This window comes from Leptidea sinapis, chromosome 44 (assembly GCF_905404315.1).
Source record: "Leptidea sinapis chromosome 44, ilLepSina1.1, whole genome shotgun sequence".
Classification (NCBI taxonomy): Eukaryota; Metazoa; Arthropoda; class Insecta; order Lepidoptera; family Pieridae; genus Leptidea; species Leptidea sinapis.
Window position 1 is genome coordinate 7,974,757 of NC_066308.1, and position 24,159 is coordinate 7,998,915.

The 24,159-nt window shown below is 34.2% G+C and overlaps 1 protein-coding gene across 1 annotated transcript in view; it reads right to left on the reverse strand.

The window, feature by feature from the left end:
- The window catches only part of LOC126977260 (protein eiger), a 72,123-nt gene extending 53,156 nt beyond the window's left edge, over positions 1–18,967 (reverse strand). Inside the window, exon 1 of the mRNA XM_050826003.1 lies at positions 18,472–18,967. Within this exon, the coding sequence (XP_050681960.1) occupies positions 18,472–18,792 (321 nt within the window). The 5' untranslated portion in view covers positions 18,793–18,967. The remainder of the gene's footprint in view (positions 1–18,471) is intronic.
- Positions 18,968–24,159: the final 5,192 nt, after the last annotated feature.

Sequence of the window (24,159 nt, forward strand, 5' to 3'; positions counted from 1 at the left end):
AAAATGGTCTGGTTGCCAAGCTAACGTCAGGGTGTCGAATTTTCACTGTAATAAAAATAATTCCCTAAAGCGCCAAAAGAAGAATATAACTACCAAAACATTATAGTGAAAAAAAAATCAAATCTCCTCTCTGTTGGAATATCCACGTAATGAAGTAAGAAGTAGTTTCTGTGTTAACTAAAATATATCATTAATTGCTTTATGTTGAAAATCTTTTAATAGAAATATTTAACGCTTGAATATTTATCATACTGTTTTATATATAATTACTAATATATATATTACGCCGTGAATAATATAAATGATTTAAAATGTATGTATGTGGTATTTAAAGTATAATTAGACTACCTACTAACACACACATATACATAGATACAGTGGCGTGCATTGGTGTTCTAGCAAGGTGTTCTAACTCTAGATCTAGCAAGTCGTAGTTGAGCTTTAGATCATAGAATATGGATATTGCTTGCCGTAGGTATTTAGTATCTTCGTAAGAAAAAAAAATATGACTAGTTGTTCAAAAGAACTTTGGCTATAAAATAACGGATCCAAATTAAAATAAATTAACTGGCTCCTTCTCATGTACAAGCTACGTCACTTGGTGCTGGGGCTGCTGCTTCGACTGCCGAAGACAGCAACCGTCGCAAATATGTTGGTCTCAGTGAGTCATACATCTTTGTGCCGTTTGGTGTCGAGACACTTGGCCCGTGGGGCCCAGAGGCGCGGAAAATGTTCAAAATACTATCTTCGCGCCTCAATAAGGATACTTGAAACCCAAGCGCTGGCAGCTATTTCGCTCAACGGATCAGCCTAGCTATCCAGCGCGGAAATGCTGCCAGTATTCTTGGAACGCTTCCACGTAATGATAGTTTTAATTTTATATAGTCATAGTATTGTAAATATAGTTATAAGATTTGTTTTGTGTGCGTTAGTGTATCATTTACAAACACCAAATGTTGTCTAGGTAACCTATCTATACTTTTAAATATAATTAACTTCAACACTATATTTATTTAGGGTCATAACGAGATAGGCACTGCCTAATGGCCTTTATCATATACACGCCCCTGTCAACAAAACTCGAACACACTTGATATTAAACTTGTATGGTTAACAAAAAGCTTACAGCAAATCCCTCGTTCCAATAAACTCCGTGAATTAGAAGCATTGATGTCGTTAGAGCGAAATATTATAACTCCGCTCAATTGAACTCAAAGGATTCACGAGTTGTGAAGCTAATCAAAGGCATGTGAGTCAGCGAAGTATGAATATTGTGTATGAATTCGGTCAGCGATTCAGGCCACACCTACATTACGAGCACTGAAACAAATATTATGCCTTTATGCGTCGCTACACGTCTTTAAACATAAATTCTGAAGCGTTTGTTTGTGGTTAAAACTTTCCATTATTTTGTTTCAGACTTATTATAATTCAGTTATTCGTTTCATTTGTAAGTATAAACTCAAGCGTCTGATTTCTTACACACAAGCAAAACTGCGTATATTTGTTTACATTTATGAGAGTAAGTGAACTGATCGTCAACTGATTTAAAGTGATGACCTGCGCCCATATTCTCTTCCAACAGGTTAGATTTCTTAGGTGAAAGCGCTTTTAATTCTTCAAAACGAGAGGTGAAACAATCTCATGTTTAGCAGAGCTGCCTGCCCATAACACAAACTGTGAGTCGTAACGCATCACTTAACGATCTCAAAATTGATTCCTTTAGAATTATTTTTGATGTCATTTCTAACAATGCCACCGCTTCGGAAACAAATGACTCTAAGAAAGAAGAATTATTAAATTAATAAAATATACAATATTGTACTGTCATTGTTTTTGCTATAAAATAATCATAATATAGTCCCAGGCTGTCCGATCACTTAGATATTCAGCTGTGGAGTAGTAGGATTTACGACAGAGCCATTTTTTTCACCTTTACCTTTAATTGCCCCCTTGGGTTTTTTTGTTTTAGACGTAGCAATCCCGCTCAAAGTCACGTGTCGCGAGTGTAGGTACCAACTATTACATTTGGCTTGGCACCGACTTAAAGCCTATCAATATGTAGCGCATACAAATAATAGTATTTTATTAAGGTAAAGGTTTGCATAAAATGTGTATTAAATTAAATTTTTATTATGTTATTTTATACTTTTCAGTTTTTGAAGTCGGTTTTTTTAAACGTAGTTTATAAGTTTTTCATAACCCCCATTACAAGAATTATACTCACTCCGGTTTTTTTCCATATTCTTTTGACCTTTAAAAAAAATTGTAATCAATAATTTTGAAAAAGTCGACTGAATTATTTTTTTCAACGGCTACAGACTCTTTGCCTGCCTACCTATTGTGCTTCAAAAACACTCTTTAATAAAACAAGCAATAAATTTTTTGAATGTGTTTTATTAAATTTTATAGTTTGAAGATACAAAAGGCAAGGAAGAGCGATAAAAAGTTGTTTCATTGCAAAAAATGAAATAATTTACCGCGAGATTCGTATAATGGATACGGCCGTGAATTTTAAATTATACTTTATTAAATTCTCATGTAGTGGTGTTTGTAGTTAACTCCTTTGAAACGTCACCGATTCTCGTGAAATTTTGAGTGCATATTGGGTAGGTTTGAGAATCGAACAACTTCTATTTTTCATCCCCCTAATGTTATTATTTAATGTTTGTGACATATTTTTAAATTTGTTTGATTATGAGTCAGCATTAAAAAATACATACAACTTCAAGTTTTCACCCATCTACGATCAACAGTTACTTTTGTATCGCGATTTTAATATCGGCAATACAACGTTTGCTGGGTCAGCTAGTATATTATAAAATTTCCAGCCACTGCGTCGTATAGTATTGCTTAGCAGAGAGGGAGATAAGTGATTTGCAGAATACATAATAATTTCTCTTCCAGTCGCAGATGTACTCAGGCTGTCATTCATTCGCCTTTAGTCTTTCTCATTCCCGGTACCGCTTCACTCTGTCATATGGTGTCTAATATCTATCACTTTATTGCTTTTGAGAATCTATTTCCAACTGTACACGGCCTATAAATTGTTTTTATTCTTATTACAATCTTCCTTCAAAGGCGGTTCCTTCATTTTCCCTAACTAATATTTTACGTACTACATACAAGATTCTAAATTCGATAGAATTGGGCGATCTCTGATGATTTACACATAAGTGAGCATCGGAACTTCGGTTCAAAACCAGATTGTATATTAATTAAAAATATTACATCCAATATAACAATGAATCCTGCATTATAACCAAATCATCTCATCCAAGGAAAATTATAATAATATCAGGTCTAATAATGAAAAAAAAAATATAGGTGGAATAAAAATTACAACTAAAATTAAAACATTTTGTTAAATTTAATTCTGAATTTGTGTTACCTTTTCTGTAATAAATAGCAGAAGCTTAAATTAACGGATCTTATGTAACGTAGTAAATGGAGTTGGTCTCCCTCCACAAGATGCAATAATTCACAATTCTCACTTATGTAACAATTTCTTTGATTCTTTGGCTGTCGAGTGGCATAATGCAACTTTGGATGAAGATTATTATTTGAAATAACAATTACAAACTGTATCGACTGCTTTTGTTTTCGTCAATTTTTTGGGATTGCCTCTCCCAGTATGCAAATATATTTTTTATGAAAATAAGGGACGAGACGAGGAGGACGTTCAGCTGATGGCAATTCATACGCCCTGCCTATTACAATGAATTTCCACTCAGGATTCTTCTAAAAACCCAAAAATTCGGAGCGGCTCTACAATTGCGCTCGTCACCTTGAGGAGTAAGATGTTAAGTCACATTTGCCCAGTAATTTCACTAGCTACCGCGCCCTTCAGATCGATACACTTACACATTACTGCTTCATGGCAGAAATAGGAGCCGTTGGGGTACCCATAATCTAGCCTGTGCAAAGGAGCCTCCCAAAGGTAAAGGATGTTATTTAATTAAAAACAAACTCACAGTGTAATAATATTAGTTAGGATTGTAATATTAGTAACTAGAACGGCAGTAAATATAACCATTACACACATTAAGGAAACAACACCGCACGTTTTCTAGAATTCAATCATTCGTAACAGGTTCAATTTAGTTTGATTACGACGAATTAGTACTGCAGTTTGTAGATGACACACTCGGACAGTAGCTATGAGGTAGAAACGATTTAAAGATAATATCTTACCAAGGAAAATGATGAGGTAAATATTTTTAAATTGAAATCTTCTTTGGGCATGTTGGGCACTTTTGTGATGAGGAAAAAGCATAGTATATCTTTCTTTCATCACTTATTCCTATAATAACGCGATCACCAAGCTTGGGGGGTTCGCACATTAAATTCGAACCTTGTAAATGCAATCTTGTATTCCAATTTCATTACCCTGTCAGAATTAAACGTTTCTATTAATGGTAATAAATAAATAAATTCTCATGTCACAGTGTTTGTTGCAATTCTGCTCCGAAACGGCTGAACCGTCTTTGAGTGAAATTTTGTGTGCATTTCGGGTTGGTCTGAGAATCGGCCAACATCTATTTCTAGCCCATAAATGTTATAGCCCAAAATTTTTTTTGTCATTTTTTTTATTAATTCATATGGCAATACAACGTCTGCTGGATCAGCTAGTAATCATATAATAACCTTACAGAATTTTACCCTATAGAAGCTTACCTGCAGGTGTAAAATTTTGAAAAGCAAATAATTTTCCAGCCGCGATGAAACCAGAAATGCGTTGGTCAGTAGACCGAAAGATCGATGCAAAAATACATTACTTAAAATTGTTTTCGCATTATAAAACACAAATTCTACGCAAGGCACAAACAAATGATGGGAAAATTAACTGTCACGTAAGGTTATCTTGCTATCAAAGAAAATACTGTTGGCATTTGAGAAGGGGTCGTAATTCCAGTCACTGCGTGTCCTACAACGTGACCGAGACACGAGAAGCAATAAGCATACGATGGGTTGTACCCTGCGGCGATTGCAGAATTTATCGACAACTTAGTATTAGCTAGACTAAGCCTTTGATTTTGTACCCTTCGATTCCATCTAGTTTCGTGTATGGTATACACAATATTAGCAATAATAAACTTAAAATTTAATATTTACGATATTTTTATAATAATTTTTAATTGTTCTTCTCATTCGAAGAATATAATATAATAGGATAAAGTGGTCAAAAAAGATTTTTATTTTGTGGCTAATTAATTATGAGGCATATTAGTGAATGCGTTAGTAATGTCAATGATCTCGTCTTTGAACTGTCATGGCATGGAAATTTAATTTTTAAACTTACTACGTTAGTAAGTGGAGTTAGTAGTGGATGCTTTGTAGAATGGCAGGACTACAGTATGGCTACAGGCTATATATCCATCATCATCATCATCAGCCGGAAGACGGCCACTGCTGGACAAAGGCCGCCCCCTCCTTTCTTTTTATAAAACAGAATCTAAAGAGATATTTTAGAATTAAATTACTACTTCTTTTTATCAGTAGGCAATCGCCCAAAATTGAAATCTAATTATGGTTACGTATGTCAATTAAATAGAAGATAGTGATGTTTTTTTTCTTTAATCCGTAATTCTTTACAATAATAAAAATACCATTAAAAATATACATTAACCGAGTTTTTTTTTGGAATGTATTGGTAGATATTATTAGAGAGATATTATGAGATAATATGTATAAGTAGCAATTGGCAGAAAGCAGTTCTAATCGTATTTAAATAGTTTACATAGATTGCATAAAATCAAACATAAACCCAAATTTTGTATTAAGTCACTCTACCATTGTATCATCGTACTTTGATTCTAATTTTATTTGGTAAATTAGCCTCGCAAGAGGCGCAACTAATACACAGAACCCACAGTGATACTTAAAAGTGCAAGTTGTCATGCGGGTGAGGTCACTGTCCACTTTAATTAGATTTTATGAGAGGAGCCTTCGTCGACGATATACTTGCAGGTACAATGTAATAATGTTGGTATTATCCAGCGATATAAAGAAGACGATATAATTAAAACAGGGTTTACTACCTGTATCAAATACCTAAATGTAGAATAAAGTTACCTATTATATAGGTTTTTTTATTAAGCCACTTTGTACGCTTCAATCATCACTCACGAAATTAATGTAAACTTTCTCTAATTTTTTTCCCGCGAACGGTTAACCGCCATACCGCGAATCTTTCCTCGATTATCAGATTTAAAATGGATGTCAAGTATTCATTGTTGCTAATACAAAGAGGATATCAACTCAAATTTCGTAAACTTATGCCAGTTTTGTTATTTATGAACTATCAAGATTTAATAAGGCATAAACTCTTTCAAAAACTATTGGATATTGGTTTTAAGAATCCAGATTAGATAAAAATTATCACTTTCATATACGTCTGCGGATAACTATCTAACTAAACAACCCGCGGTTAAGACGCATAGCGTGTAGGCCAAGTAACTAGACACCATACAGACACCAGAATTATGACGCATCCGAGCTGGTCGCGCCACCAAATCGGTTTCACAATCAAACGGAGACCAGGTTAGTAACTCTCTATAAAACTGTATACATTTTGTTGGTAGCGGCGGTGGAATATAGCACATAGATAATCAAATGTTACATATGAGATTATTTTTTAGTCGGTACGTAAGTACTCTCGTAGGATGACTACGAAAAAAGAGCTTATATTTTTATAAGTAGATATGGATTTTGATAAATTTATTAACATCTTACTAGTAATAGATGAACCGTGCTGAATTACTCACTTTATTACACTTACAATCACTGTAATGCAAAATGAATAACATTTTTCACAATATCGACAACCCTGCTTCAAGGATTACGGAGAGAATAATTATTGTTTAGAAGGATTTTGTTATAATGAAAAAAAGAAAATTTGGAGATTTAATTCGAAACAGACAGCAATCCCGTCCTTACGTTTATTTTCTTTGGTCTCTAAACCAAAGATAATTTAAAATACAAATTGTAAGCTTCAAAATATTTTATCCACCAGATCCGATAGGGTAACGTTTCTACTTTAAAGCGTTGTTAATGATAACGGGAATGCTATCTTTATAGAGTAATGTATATTACATAATTTTTCTCCCTATTCTTCGAGGCAGGGTTGTCATTTATTTATAAAAAATGTAGACTTGTATTTGCCAATTAAAACTGGATCCAATATCCAATACTTTCATAAATGTGTAACATATAAATTTCATCATAACCATGTTGATAATACCAGAAACAGACATAAACTTATAATGCCTGCTACTCGGCTAAGTCGAGTTAGTAAGTCTTTTGTGGGGCGATGTATATGCTTTTACAACAAGATCCCAGAAAATGTTCAAAACAAAAGTATTACGTTATTCAAAAGAATTGTTAAAAAACGTTTGTGTGGTACTATAACATAAATGACATTCTTAATGATACCACAGATTGAGAATGGAGCGACCGCCCTCAGGCTTTTAAATAATAAGTTTAATTTTACAATATTACTTTATAAACATATTTTTACGATGAAAAAAAAGCCCGCTGAGTTTGTTGCGCTCATTCTTCTCAGGTCTGAGGCATTCGTTTTGGAATGGGTGGTAGTTTTTGACTTTCAATAAGTGATATCACATCCTATTTTGAATTTAAATTTAAATTGGTATTCAAATATGCACAAAGATAAATTCATAAGCACAAATATGTATTGGACTTGAAAGTGTTCTAATTGAGACGCATTTTGACAGCAAGTTTTGTTAACAATAAGTTTGACAGTGACAAACACTAACGGTTATCGCTATAATCACACCTTTTAATATAATTCCAATGTGCCAATGTGTTTTTCAGAACACTTTGTCAATTGTTTTGTGTGTATATTATAAGATTTTGAAATTATGCGTCTTTAGGTGCGTTATAAAAAAATGATGAGAGTGAAATTTTAAGTTGCGCGCGCATCACTGTAACACAAAAGTAACAGGTTGAAGTTGGTTATTAAAATATGACATTTAAACATTGACAAACAACTATTGACATTTGACACATTTCAGATAAATTACATTGATTGTTTGTTTTTTAAAATATGTCTTTTAAACATTGACAATTAACAATTATTGACATTTGACACATTTCTGACAAATTACATTGGTTGAAGGTTTCATCGTCTGTTAATAGGACAGGCAAAGGGTTCAAGCCAAAACAGCCAAATTCAATCATTATTTTCACGATTTTGACAATATTGTTCTTTCTACAAACGTAGAATAGCACGACGAATAAATAATTTTAAGGATTTGATTTGTTACGCCAAAGAAGTATAAGTTCTTGCGTGCATATATACATACATAAGTATACACACACTTATTTTAAATACATTTGGGGTTGAAGCATCTAACTACAAGGATATATCTTGTGTGGCTGATTTTTTTCTCTATCTCTGTCTCATATTATTTATGCTTCATTATTAGCGTTAAATCCAATCTTTATAGTTCCTTTGTTCAATTATATCGTCTTAGTCCGCCCGCTTCTGTGCTCATAATCACGGGTCATGAACTCCACGCGTGTCGTATTGTCGCCTTATTTCATCCCAATTACTCATCTACGTAATTTTATACCGCTACTCATTCGAAGTTATCAGGTTCATATTGCAATTTAAATTCAAATATTTTTATTCAAAATGGGATGTGACATCACTTATTGAACGTCGTAAACTACCACCCGTTCCAAAAAGAAAGCCTCAGACTTGAGAAGAATTGACGTTACAAACTCAGTGGGCTTTTGTTTCATAAAAAAATATGTTCAAAAAGTATCATCGTATAAGTAAACTTATTATTTAATAGCCTGACGGTAGTTGCTCCATTCCCAATGCATTTACCACACAAATGTTTTATATTAGCTTCAACTGTATGTACTTTTGTTTCTAATCGACTCATTTGGTCGCGATTTAGACCCACTTTAAACAGCCAGATTTCGTTCAAACTTCGTAGATTTATCGAGGACCGATGACAATCCATTAATTTGAAAATAATTCAATTTTTCAATTCGCAAAATACTATTTTTGTTTATTTATATTATTAATAATTTTTATCTATTGTCTATAAGGCAGGAATTGATGTTAATTTTAAAATATCAACCATTATTTTAATTTTAACCATTTTCTTTTAATTTCACAATGCAAATAATAAAAAACTTAAAAACTTTATTTTTTAGTTCGGTTTTCTATAAAAAGCGTGTTTTTAGTTTTTTTAACTACTATTATTTAATAATTCTTTTGAATATCGTAACATTTTGTGAACATTTTCTGGGATCTTGATGTAAAAGCATATACATCGCCCCACAAAAGACTTACTAACTCGACTTAATTTTATGTCTGTTCCTGGTGTTAACATTATGGTTATGACAGTTTCTAGCAGATTCCATTATGTGGCTATGAACATGCTTAACGTCATTATCAAGAATATATTGAGAAGCAACAGTCTTTTATCTTATTGATATCCTATATATTTAGTATTGCGTAAGTTATAGTCCCAACGATAGAATATGGAGTGTTGCTGGACTGAAGAGGCAGTGATTAAGTTACGATAATTATATATAAGTGGCAGTAGAACTAACTGTAAATTGCAGTATTTATGTCGCAAAACAGCGGTGTTCTAGTAATGGTTAATCACTGGCACATGAGATATTCTATCTAAAGTCTGCTTGTGACGGTGGCAGTGTGAATTTTAATGTTAAATGTTTTAGTCTATCGTAAATCCTAGTACTCTACAGCTGATTATCTAAGTGATCGGATAGCCTGGGACTAGATGATAATTATTTTATGGCAATAGCAATGACAGTACAAAATTGTATATTTTATTAAAAGGAGCGCAAAAAAAAGTGAAAAAGATCTAAAAATAAAAAAAAACTAACAAAAAAAAGAACCGACTCCAAAAACACTATTCCAATACAATAGATAATATGCACTAAAAAGTATAAAAATAATTGCGTATTTTTATACAATCTAATTAATAAATCTAATTCTAGTAACGATTCTTGTTATATTTGGAGTCGGTGTCAGCCAAGGTACCTACCTTGTACCTACATACATTGTTATAGGTGAGATGTGCTTGAGTCGCACACGCGACGTGAAGAGTCAAGAGCTCGGGTCGCGGCGGGAGGACACCGATTCATAAATAACAATAATCGTTACTAGAATTAGATTTATGATTTACAATCGCCTAAAGAAAGTCTTAGACTTCCCATTGAGTGGAACATTATTATAACGACAACCGTCCTGGAATATACGTTTTTGTTTACAAAAGTTTGTGAACATAGTTTTTATAAAATACCTGCCCAAGCTGGCGCCGGGCCAGAACACGTTTGTAAATTCACGCCCACGAATTCTACTTATAGTTTGATGAAAGTTCACGAAACCATAACGATGACGTTAATCGGATGTACCTTGTAGCAATGTTCTTGTGTTCCAAAACCAAATTGTTTGTTATTCAATATGAATCACATAAAATACAGATTAGAGAAAACAAGAGACGTATGGCATCCACGTAGTACTCACAGATACTAAACTGAGAAGAAATTAAAATTTTCGCATTCCACTGGACTCAAAATGTAAATGGTATTTTTTTTACGTAGGTACACCAAATTTTATTTAGTTTGTAATTTTTGGTAATACTATAGGTATTGTTTAAGCACACATAGACCTACTCTAGGTTACGTTATTTCCAAACGGATTTATAAAATCCAGTTTAGCGAAACTCTCTAAGAAAAAAGAGATTCACTCGATTGTATGAAACGTACAGCCGAATGTATGAAAGTATGAAGTTGATCGATTGACAGATGACGGCTATAATCTTGTAAAAAACGGACACTTCATCGTCAATCGCCATACTGTAACTACTACTATTTCAAACTTATGTCAAATCACTGCATGCTTCATACTAAACTAAATTTCAATTATTACTTAGGCAGTCCGCCTCTTATTTTGTAGTATTTACATCCTCTTTGATAAAATCCTTTTGGTTTCAAGGTTCAAGGTCAAAGACATTTATCCAATTTTCAAATTGGTTTTTAAAATCAAAATGTGAGCCAGTGAGGACGTTAAAAATTGGTGATTTCAAAACGTTGTTGGCTCTTCGACCAGGCTATTTGTCCTGGTTGTTGTTATCGCCGGCACCAAGGTACAAATATCTTACTACCGTAAGATACGATCGTTTTCTTCAAATGACTGTATCGCAGTGATCCAGCTTATCCCAAGGCCACAGGAAGCTACCAGGTGTTGGTAAGTTACCAAACTGTGCTCAGAAGATAGCATTTAGTAAGTCGTCATGCTCGATGAATCCAATGGCTGCAGCGTTGCAATCGCGTTCTGCGAGTTTTGTAGGGTCGAAGACAATTGTCCTAAGATCGGTAACCATGGTCATAGATGCTTTTCACTGATAATTTCTGGTTTAGATTTTATCAAATTCAAGGCGAACACACGTTTCTAGAAGAGTTTAAAGACTAGGCAGATAAACCCAGCTCGTAGAATGTATAATATTTTTTGGAAATTTCTGTATTTTGAATTCCAATTATCATCTACACACATATTTTATTCTATTACATATATTATGTAGAATACACTGGCCTGCAAAAGTAAGTATCACACTTTTAAAATTAAATTTTTTTCTTAACTATAGAAGGTAGATTTAAGATTAATAATATAACGATCTTCTCGGGCACTGGTGCACCTGGGTCTGCCATTACAAGGTCTCCTCAGATGGTGTCCAGTCTCTTCGTACCTTCGCTTTACCTTCTGGACCGTTCGTACTGATGCCTAGTTCCAGAAAAGCCATGATCCTAGCACATTCTTCAACTGAAAGAGGTATGATAAATAAATGTTATGTGCTTTTTAGCATAAATTTTTAAAACAAGACCCATCGATCTTGAAAAAAATTTAAAACAGAAAGAAAAATGTGAATGGTAAAATTGTAATTCGGAAACGTCCACTTTGAAAAAGAAATGGTTTTGTTTTTGAAGTTTTTTTTCAGCCAATTCTTAAAAGAAGGTTACCTACCGACTATAAAGTTTTTATGTACAAAATTAAATTCTCTTTTTATTTCGAAAGTATATCTTGTGAACTTAAAACGTTATCCCAATTTTAAAAGTGTGATACTTACTTTTGAAGGCCAGTGTAGTTTGACATAAAATTTATTATTGTCTATATATATATATAAACATGAGAATACATTCCATTCTACACAAGTCGACAATGTTTTATTGGAATATCAAAGTCCAGTCGCAAATATATTCTAATGGAAAACAGATATGTATCTAGGTGAACCTATTTAGAATATATAATTCCTACAAGACATTGAAATGGAATTGTTGCTTCTGGATTATGAAAATTCAATGAAATTCTTTTGAATTCTCTGTGAATTCTTCTGTCATAGTTATAAGTTGACTCGAGCCGAATGTATTGAGATCTTACTTTTCCTAGCTTATAACGTACTAACGGCTATCCCGAGAAATCGCCAAAATAGCACATATTTTTTTATGAAAATAAGGGACGACACGAGCAGGACTTTCAGCTGATGGTAATTGATACGCCCTGCCCATTACAATGCAGTGTCGCTCAGGATTCTTAGAAACCCCAAAAATTCTGAGCGGCACTACATCTGCGCTCGTCACCTTGAGACATAAGATGTTAAGTCTCATTTGCCCAGCAATGCTTACAAATTACTGCTTCACGGAAGAAATAGGCGCCGTTCTGGTACCCATAATTGAGCTAGTATCCTGTGCAAAGGAGCCTGAAACTGGTTTACATTTCTATCTTTACTAGACATCAAAAAATCCCCTAACTCTTACAGTTGGAGCCATGTTACTCATTCAATCCAGATAAAAATTGTATGAATAATTATTAACTGTTTACCAATAATATTTAACATGACATAGTTTTGTAAGTTTTGTAAAGAAAAGTGTATTATGTTTGTAATAAATTAAAAATATTTCTCATTCTGAATTAAAACTACTTATGCGAGAGAGGTAACCTAATAACGCTCGATTCCTCAAGGCCATTGGCTCGGTCCCCAGCCTTAAGTCAATAATCTCCTGATGTCTCTTAATAGACCACGGATAATATTTTAAGTCTACATAATATACTCATCAAGACAAGATCAAAAGTAAGACAATTACACCAAGTATGTATTAAAATATACCAAGAATACTAGCAACATCTGTTACAACGTTTACAAGCGCATTTTATCATCGAAGGAACTGGAAGTATGCTTTTTATCATCATAATCTCAAACACTCGTCCTGTGCTATAAATCATTGGTAGATTAGGAAGCTTGTATAGCGTCGCGGATTCATAGAAAAATGACTGAAAATTTAATGTACATATCCATAACAGTATTATGAGTTTTATTGAAGTGAAAATTCTTTAGAACCGATGTGATTTCTCGAAATGTGAAACTCGATGAATCGAAAAAGCGAGACGATAGAGAAACAAACAAGTAAAAAAGCAAAGTGATACCAGTCGATCATAGTTGAGGAAGAGATTGTCTTACGTATGACGCGAGTATACCTTAATATATTCTGACTTCATGCGCATGACTATTACTACCAGACACCAGGAGAACATAAATATGGTAGCGAAGATAGAAAAGTTTTTCATAGCGGTTGAAATCACGTTTCATCCTAGCAACATGTACCAGGACTTCATATTATGCAGTTTAGAGGTTTGTGGACACCGTGAAGCCACTTCTACCACGTATGAATTGCATTGCACCCAGTCGTGTTTTTTATTATAATTTCGATACCTATTTAAACAACACTGTTGTATTCGTTGACATAATAAATATGGCACATAACTCTCGCTTTATTTATTTGTCCTTCGCTAGCAATCACGTGGAATATATCAGATAACTGCTAGGGAAATAGAATTATTATACATGCGTAGATATTTTATATTTTTATTACAAAAAATAATTTAAATGTAACTACTTATAAAACTAATCTTATAACTATATTTACAATACTATGATTACATAAAATTAAAACTATCACTAAGGGGAAGCGTACCAAGAATACTGGCAGCATATCCACGTTGGATAGCTAGGCTTATCCGTTGACCGAAATAGCTGCCAGCGCTTGGGTTGCCAGTAGCCCTACTGAAGCGAGAACATAGTACTTTGTACATTCTTACCTTGTTGGGCTCAAATCACTACTGAATGTAGACAGAGTCAAATATCTTGATATAAGGGTGTCAATTAAGTTTAAAGATAAAATATAAGCGCCTGTACCTCGCATTGAGAACAAATTCTAACTAAGATAACTTGAGCCAGTCTTCTTCTGTGTTTTTTAATGAAAATAAGGGACGAGACGAGCAGGACGTTCAGCTGATGGTAATTGACACACACTGCCCATTACAATGCAGTGCCGCTCAGGATTCTTGAAAAACCTCAAAAATTCTGGGCACTACAACTGCGCTCGTTACCTTGAGACATAAGATATTAAGTCTCATTCACCCATTAATTTCTCTAGCTACGGCGCCTTCAGACCGAAACACAGTAAAGCTTTCACATTACTGCTTCATGGTAGAAATAAGCGCCGTTGTGGTACCCATAATCTAGCCGGCATACTTTGCAAAGGAGCCTCTCACTGGTGAAAACTGTGTCACATCATTCAAGCAGAACAATTAGTTTAAAGCCTTTTTCTATAATGATTTAATTTTTTTTTATTGACAGATTCAGACCAACGCAGGAGCTCCTGCCTAATTGACGCTGAAATGAAATGTTGCCTTTAAAAAGATTATAAGAGCATGCTTTAACGGGATTAAAATTAGTGAGATTTTTCTCTTATGGCAGTTTGAGACAGAACGAGCAGATGCAGTACCATCGGTATGTTAAGCGATATCATTGGCCCTTAATGTCTTCTGTGCTAAACACATAACATACTCTGTTATAAACTAAACGGTGGTCTCATGTCGTTGCCATATGGCATAAGACTCTTTGTCATTCTTTGTCAAAGCAGCTTTAATATAATATGAAACAATGTAAGTACACTATGCGCCTATTTCTGCCGTGAAGCAGTAATGTGAAAGCTTTACTGTGTTTCGGTCTGAAGGGCGCCGTAGTTAGTGAAATTACTGGGCAAACAAGACTTTACATCTTATGTCTCAATGAGACGAACGCAATTGTGGTGGCGGTCAGATTTTTTGGGATTTTCAAGAATCCTGAGCGGTACTATATTGTAATGAGCAGTGCGTATCAATTACCACCAGATGAAAATGCTGCTCGTCTCGTCCCTTATTATCATAAATAACAAAAAAAAAACAAAACCGAAAACATATTGGTACAGAACGGCCGAGGATCTAATCAGGGACACTGTGGTCAGTCATTTGGTATATATTACACATCGGACGCTTTCAAACAAGAACACAAATGAATAAGTAAATAGTGAATTTCGGCAGAAATTCCTGTGGTGACAGCACTACCAGAACTGCACCGAATAATACACATACAGTTACTTCTACAGCTACTCATGGTGTTAAATAGGCAGTTTCCCTAGACACTATCATTCGACGCATCAAATTTATTGGAGAGTTCACGAAATAAACACATGTGCAACTTGCGGTTAACGTAGCGCTTGCAAGGACTAGTTTTATCTCAGTCAAATAAAGCACATTTCCATTCAAATATATAACAGATACAGATTGATAACAGTCGTAAACAAAAAGAATTTAAACACTACATTCGTAAACTTGACGTCATTTGAGCTAGGCAAGATCGAAAGCGTATCTGACAACTAAGTGGTAGATAAAAAGGAACTAATTTTGCTACATTATACCCTCATCTTAGATTGAATGATTTTAGGAGGAAAATGCATGTTGCTAATTGCTGTGGAAGTTAAGAAAATATTCTAAGAACCAATGCGAAAAACCGTTTATTTGATAGATAAAAGTAAAATAATTATAGTGCATACACGAATCCAAGTGATAATTCAATGATATCACATGATTTGACATTTTAGTCATTTACCAAAACGCTTTAAGGTCCTGCGCCCGCGTATATTTTTTTGTTCACTCAGCGAACTGGTTTCTGCTAAAACCAGTTTTTGTAGACATGCGGACATCCGACAATACATCTATGGTCAATGGAGAAACGTTTTGTAAAACAGATTTAATACAAGATGATGTTGGCGCAGTATATATCAGATCTAATTATCTGTATAATTATACTATTGTATTTCCCGTATTATTTGGATCACCTATTAATATGATGTTATACTCGTATACTGATGAAATATTTCTTTAAGTAAAATGAACTTTATCAAAGGTATTTGATAAGTCACTTCGATTTTTTAATCACTTTAGAATAGTGAATTTATACTATCATTCTGTCATGACATCTGCATACAAAGGAATGCTCTTTTTATATTCGATATAATAAGACCGGCATATCACCCGGCCAAACCATTTTTTTTTTCGTTTGTATCTCTAGTAAACTGGAGATATTTTGGAATACGAGTAAATTTCGTTTAGTACATGAAAAAAAGGTACGAGACGAGCAGGACGTTAAGCTGATGGTAATTGACACGCCTTGCTCATTACAATGGAGTGCCGCTCAGGATTCTTGAAAAACCCAAAAATACTGAGCGGCATTACAATTGCGTTCGTCACCTTATGACATAAGATGTTAAGTCTCAATTGCCCAGTAATTTCACTAGCTACGGCGCCCTTCAGACCGTAACACAGTAATGTTTACACTTTTTACACATTTCTGCTTCACGGCAGAAATTTGCTCCGTTGTGGTACCCATAAATTAGCCGGCATCCTGTGCAAAGGAGCCTCCCACTGGTGGTAAGTGATTCCCGCTGCCTTCATTTCCTAACAAAAATAAAGCATACATTTAACATAAGTATGATTTTAGAACGCGACTCGTCCAATATTTAAAATAGTCTTCGTTATAAAGGCAATTATAATTTGTAATGCAACATCCAAATCCATTGAAGTCTGTTTAAAAATAATTCTAGTGATATTTTGAAAATAAATTGAAGCTCAAACCATCAGCCGCATAACTTGGCACTCAGTCACAAACGTTTTGAACAACATTGCTTTTGTTGCGTTCGAAAATAACCACCTTGTTATTCCATGTTTTAGTATCGAATCCTACGAATTCGGAAATGATTCAGGCATGTTTATTCAAACTGTTCCTTGTAGTTAATTATACAACTTATGCTACTATAATATCTAGACGACCGAGCCTTGCTCGGATTTTTAAGAATGTACAAAACTTGAACAAAAAGAAACTAATAGGACATCTGGATTCGAACCGGGGTCTCCTGCTTTCCGGATCACCCAATATCCCATCTGAGCTATTAAAGTCTTGTATATAGTGGCGAAATTTACCTTTGTATTCTAATGTTATTGTAGCTGTTTCTCATGAAAACACGGATAAAACTATATTTTTAAAAATTGAAACCTAGGTAGATCGATTTCTTGGCCCCGAAACTACCTGTAGCCGTATCCGAGATTCAGATTATATATTGATACAAGAATTGCTAGTTTAAAGGTATTAGATTTATTTTTTTAACATAACCGTGTAAAGAGTGGCAGAAAAATATCGGAGTACTTAAGTAGTATCGGAGTACTTAAGTAGTTATGGTATTAATACCATGACTGATAATTATTTGCGAAATGATTGACTCGTGATTTCTATAGTTGTACAAATCTTTGTAACACTGTCCTACGATAGGACGAGCTAAAACATAGCTCTAAGTGATCAAATTTTTTATGCACGATTAATTATTAAACAATCACTGCATTACATTAGTTCTATATTTCATTAGTTCAAGAATAAAATGATAGAAACACAGTAATCAAATGATAGAAAGTTAGACGAAATAATACGTACAATAATCTTAATTTAGTGTGCTAGTGTAAACAAACAATTCTTCAAATATAGGTTTACGACTTCAAGTTATCTGTTCAGATAATGAATAGTAGCGTCGAATGGCAGGTAGAAATCTCAAATCATAATAATATCTATATTTCTTCACAAGTTGTTCTAAATAAAGGCATGGCCATCTGCTATGGGCTTTGCTGGTAATTAAATTGTTTATGAATGCTTTAGTCAAATTGGCTTTAATGATCTCGAGTGTCTTGGTCAAGGCCATTCTTGTTATCTCACAGCAATTACTTCACTCATTATGTACATAATTTGTAGCAAAGGTACAGATAGACATCGTACATATTTCATATTTCTTACCTCACAAGACTCAATGTGATTTGCGAAGATTTACAAACATGTCTTATGTGATTTACAGACAACGCCATGTTTTTCGGCTTCTTTATTATAGGTTAAACTAAAAAGTGTTTATATGTCGATAATAATTTCATTTCATGTTTATTATATAATATGGCAATTGTTTAGAATATTAGATTCTCATACCAAACCGGGCTATTATTAAATGTTACATTAGACTTTATATTGGTTCAAAGTTATATTTACTTACCGTATCTTCCAAAGTTTTGAACTCATTGAACAGCTTGTTATTGGAAAGCTTTTGGTTAAGCGACATGACGTTTGCCGACATCGCTATCATGTTAGCGGTCAGCTGATCCACCTCATATCGGAGCCGAGATATTTGAACTTCACGGAACACAGTCAGCACAAGAAGCCACACGGCAAGGGCCCCGACAGTCACACCAAACACCACACAACCCCTTTTCTTATCACCACCCTTCTCCATCCCTTCCTTGTATTGTCTCTCGAAGTCCCCACTCATTAAGTTCTTTGATGAATCTTTGATATCAAACTCCGTCTGTGTGTACATAATGACGGGTGGTATTAAGCGCTAGTTTCGTTTATAGCACAACAATCGCACGAGCTAGATGGATGACATGTTCGGAACGCGTCGTGGGTTGAATCGAGTTAACCGTTCGAAATATTTGTAGTTGCATGCGGGCGTCCGGCAAGACCGACCGGCATTGAGTGTTTCTGGTTGGGTATCAACTTGGCACTTGCTAGTGCGGATATGTACACTAGAGCCTGCAGGCTGCGCTTGCGCATCGCAACATGATTGAGAGATCTAAACCCAATGCAATCTGTTCTAATCCTTTGTAATATTTTTTAGACTTGAAATAAGTTAAAAAAAATTACCCGCTTAAAAATATAATTAATTTGTTTTCAGCTCATATTTTTTTAGACGGTGGCGGTGTCGCAAAGTATATAGCCGTTGCCTGACATCCGGAAGACGCCGGTTCGATCCCTCCACGTAACTACCTGTTTTGATTTTTTATTGCGAAAAATTTCAGTCGTTTTTTTTGGTCTTATTCATATGCAAAGCAAGCTAGAAATATAAGCTTTCGTAATAACAAATTATGATATGTAGAATTTATGATATGATTATTACAAAAAAATATGCCATCAAAAATATACAGAAAAACAAGTCAATTGCGCGACGTACTCCCGAAGAGTTCCGTACCATTTAAAGTATAACATTATGTAAAAGACATAAAAGACATTTATTTTTCTCTATCTTGATTCCTTTATAATTCTTTTTTATATCATTTCTAATATAAAACTAATATATTTAAATGTGTATTATAATGTACTTTAATTCGTGATCTTTGATTTTATATTTTGTCGTTATTATGTTAAATATATATTATATATTCAATATTACCCTGACAACTTTTTAGTCACACTATTGAGGTTTATGAGATAGAGTCCGTCGACAGAGACACAGACGGACGGAAGATTTAAGAAGTCTTAATAATACCGTCTTAATAATTATATAATAATAATCTACCAAAAAAGACGAAGATCGAGTCTGTCCAAAGACGATTCCTGCGAAGACTTTTATTTAAATTTAACAGAAAACTTGTCAATTTCTCTTATGAACTTAAATATTTTAAACTTGATCCTCTATGCTTGCGTCGTGTGCTGCTTGACACGATGCTACTTCATGAAATAGTTAATAATCAAACGGACCAACCAAACCAAAAATAAATTTCAATTGTGAAATCCCTAAACGTACAGTTTGTACCAACAACATATTTAAAGATAGTCGTATCCGTACTAACCTAGCATATCACTCCTGCATCAATCGTATTTGTCGCCAATTTAATACAGTTTCTCAAAATAATCAGCAACTCGATTTATTTAATTCCACATCAACCTGCTTTCGTCATAATGTCATTGACTCCCTGCGTAAGGGAGCTAATTTATAGAAATTACTATTATTTTTGTTACACTACTTTAAATAATCTGTACGTCTCTAAATCTTTTGTATATGCCAGTTATTGATATTTTTACATTTGTGCATAAATATTGTTGGTTTGTTGAATAAAGTAAAAAAAAAATAGGGTTCCGTACCCACTTCGGGTATAAAACCCATAAAAGCAAAGTACTAAAATTAAAACTAAATATGATACGTAGATAAAAACCGCCAGTAATATAGTTGTGTATTAATAAGTCAGAATATTATACATAGATAAAACGTAGTCAAAGTCAAAGTTAAATAAACATTATTAAATTAGGCTTAAACTGCGCTTTAAAGCGCTTTTGAATCGTCACTCCAAATATATCTTTTAAATTACTGACAAATAAAATTTGAAAAACATAATTCTATGAACGATGCGGGATTCGAACCCACGACCTCCGGCGTTCCGTACTGGTGCTCTAACCAACTGAGGTAACCGTTCGAGTACCGCTATAAAATTATGTATGCTTTGTTCAACTCTCAGGTTGTGGCTTCATCTACAGGATCTACTTTACAGTTGATAACCTGCTCATTAATCCTAGAAGTGAGGGTCATACCTGCCTATTAATCCTAGAAGTGAGGGATATCACATTAAAAACATAACATATTGTTTAAATTACTGAATTTACCATATGTTCGTAAATAGCTGAACTCGTGAGAAGAACATAATATAAGAAATTCAACGGCCACTCTTTTCAATTAATAGAGTATTTTACACTGGCTGTAATACACATAACAAATTCGTTTGTAAGGTCCTTCATCTAATATATGAGTCGTGTTTAAATAATATAAATTATTTCATAAAAAGTTATAAAGATTTATTTGTATAAATATAAATCGTATATTGGATGCATCAACCTTTAGAGCTTCATCTCGTTGTTTGTGTAAGGATGCTTCGTGAACATGATGGTCGTGATTACTGTCACAATTAGTAATTGCATCCAACAAATACAATTTATGATCTATAACAGGTCGACCTGCCACCACAAGCAGCACCCATTCACGAGTTGACGCATGGACCAGCCATCGTTCCCCTCGCACATATTTGAATGACTACTACTACTACTCTGTAATAATATTAATATTTAAATATTAACTTGTAAGAAAATCTATTTGGCAATTCTACATTTAACCTATGGCACATTTCATAAAAGGAAACAAAGAAGTAAAATGCTGACCCCGCTGTTATTCATTTAATTTAAAAAAAAGTAGGTCTAACTTACATTTCAACATTTTTTGCCCATAAACTTATGGAGGTTGAAGTTGTAGTTGCGTATATTGAAAATTTATTTAAATTTAACTTCAAAGAATGTTAAATAGTATTGTATTATTTTTTATCTACACCCATGCTTTAAATCCTCTATTAAAGATTCTGAAACAGCTTATTACCAACATTAAAACACCCAATGTCGTAATAACCATTACATCATCCAAACGAGTGTTGTAATGTTGTACTGAATTTCATAACAACACTCCTTGGTTTTTTTTTCGATCCCTTTATGAGCAAAGAGTATCAACAAACAGCCACATTTTTATTGCTCGATGCGTGGTATCTGTATGAATTTCAAAAAAAGAACATTTTCGTTTACGCGCGTTCCACACTACCAGAACCTGGCGCTCCGTAAAAAAAAAGTAGGTTATTCGAAACCCCGCCAGTTTTCTTGAAAAAATGAGCGATTGAAGTTTTGACAGCACACCGCCGGATATTTTAAACGCTGCAAAATAACATAATATTCAAGTGAATTTTAATAATTGCACAATACAAAATGTAAATTACTACTAAAATAAATAATTAAGTATTTCATTAAACCTTAGTTTTATTGTATAAAATCAGTAATGTATGATATTAAGTTACTACTAGGACTGGCTGTTTTAATGTTAGCAGTAAGCTAACTGTTTCAGAATCTTTTAAATGATTCATATTCTGGGTGTAGATAAAGTCTTGTATGCAACTGTTGATAATTAGGTATCAAAACACTCATGTGATAGTATCACATGAGTGTATATATATAGAGTAGTAGATAGTAGTATCACATGGTTTATCACACGTTAGTGTTTTAATACCCCTTATTACACAACAGTTGCATAAATAACTATTAACAAATTATTGTGTATTATAAATAATTTGATAATATTATTAATAAATGTTTTTTCATCTTAATTAGGGAGACATATTTTATTTATTCCAAAGTATTTAAGTGGATTTTCATTGGCATAAAACCTCTTTGTTGTTACAAAAAAGCTTTATTATCCGGTTAAATTGAAAATGCTCTGTTTACTCTCATATAATTTGCAGTTAGGTACTAACTTAACTTTGTAGGGATGATTCTATTACTCACTAGTGTGTAATATTATTATGCACGTGTGTGTTATAGTTTGGTATATGTCCCTAAGAACGATGTTATAAGGCTCTCTTTACGAGCAAGTGTGTTAAAAAATTAATTATTCATAACCATTTGTATAATTAATAAATTATAAATAATTGGAATACGTTTGATGTGGGAAGCGCAGGACCGATCGTCGTGGAAATCTTGTTTTACCAGTGGGAGACTCCTTTGCACAGGATGTCGGCTAGATTATGTGTACCAAAACGGCGCCTATTTCTGCCGTGAAGCAGTAATGTGTAAGCATTACTGTGTTTCGGTCTGAAGGGCGTCGTAGTTAATGAAATTACTGGGCAAATGAGACTTAACATCTTATGTCTCAAGGTACGAGCGCAGTTGTAGTGCCGCTCAGAATTTTTTGAGTTTTTCAAGAATCCTGAGCAGCACTGCATTGTAATGGGCAGGGCGTATCAATTACCATCAGCTGAACGTACTGCTCGTCCCTTATTTTCATAAAAAAATACTTTGGGTGAGGCCATTGTCCAGCAGTGGCCGTCTTCCGGCTGATGATGATGATGACATAATTAATATTCTCAAAACACTGATTCAATTCCATTGATTCCTTCTGTTTCATCCTCGTGCTGGCTGTATGACCTTCAAGTGATTTAGATAAATATCGTTTGCCCGAACTGGATAGATACGATATTTATCGACAGTCAGATTGTGATCTTAAACGAGATTAAATAAAATAATATTCCATAAGTTCATAGTCCGGTCAGCTTGACCTTATACCATTTTTATATAAATTTATTTTATTTCCTCATTATTTTACGAGGGCGGCACTGAAAATTTCGGGAATCAAGGAAGTAACACAACATTACTATTTAAAAATGTATTTATTGCTTTTCGAAGTATTCTTCGCGAAATTTGATACATTTTCCATACGATGGAACCAATCATTGAAGCAACCATTCCATTCGGAAGTTGGGGTCTCCAAAATAGCCGTTTTGTAGGCGTCCACAGCTTCTTCAGGTGATGAAAATCTCTGACCACGCAATTTATTCTTTATTTTAGGGAAAGTATAGAAAGCATTAGGGCTTAGGTCGGGGCTGTACGGCGGATGGTCTAATAATTCTATGTTTTCTTGCTCTAAAAACTCTTTTGTTCTGTGCGCGGTGTAAGAACTCGCATTGTCGTGATGGAGGATGATGCGGTGGTTGGAGGTGTTCAGAAACGACCTGTGGCAAAAAAATGCTAGCATACCAGTCTACATTAACCGTTCTTTGTCCTCCAAGAGGAATAGTCGCAACATGGCCGGTTTTGGAGACAAACGTGGCCACCATTTGCAACACTCCATGAACGAACAATTTTTGTTGGCTTTAACTCATTTTCGAACTCCCAAACTCGTGACTGGTTTTTTGTTTCGGGTTCGTACAAGTATATCCAGGATTCTTCACGATGATCTTCTTCAATCAGCTTACGCATAGCATCAACGTTTTCTTTGGTGACTGCAGTTTTTGGACGACCTTGACGGGGATCATCACTGACCTTGACACGTCCACGTTGAAATTCAGCAAACCAGCGATAAATTGTGGTTTTAGATGGGGCTTCA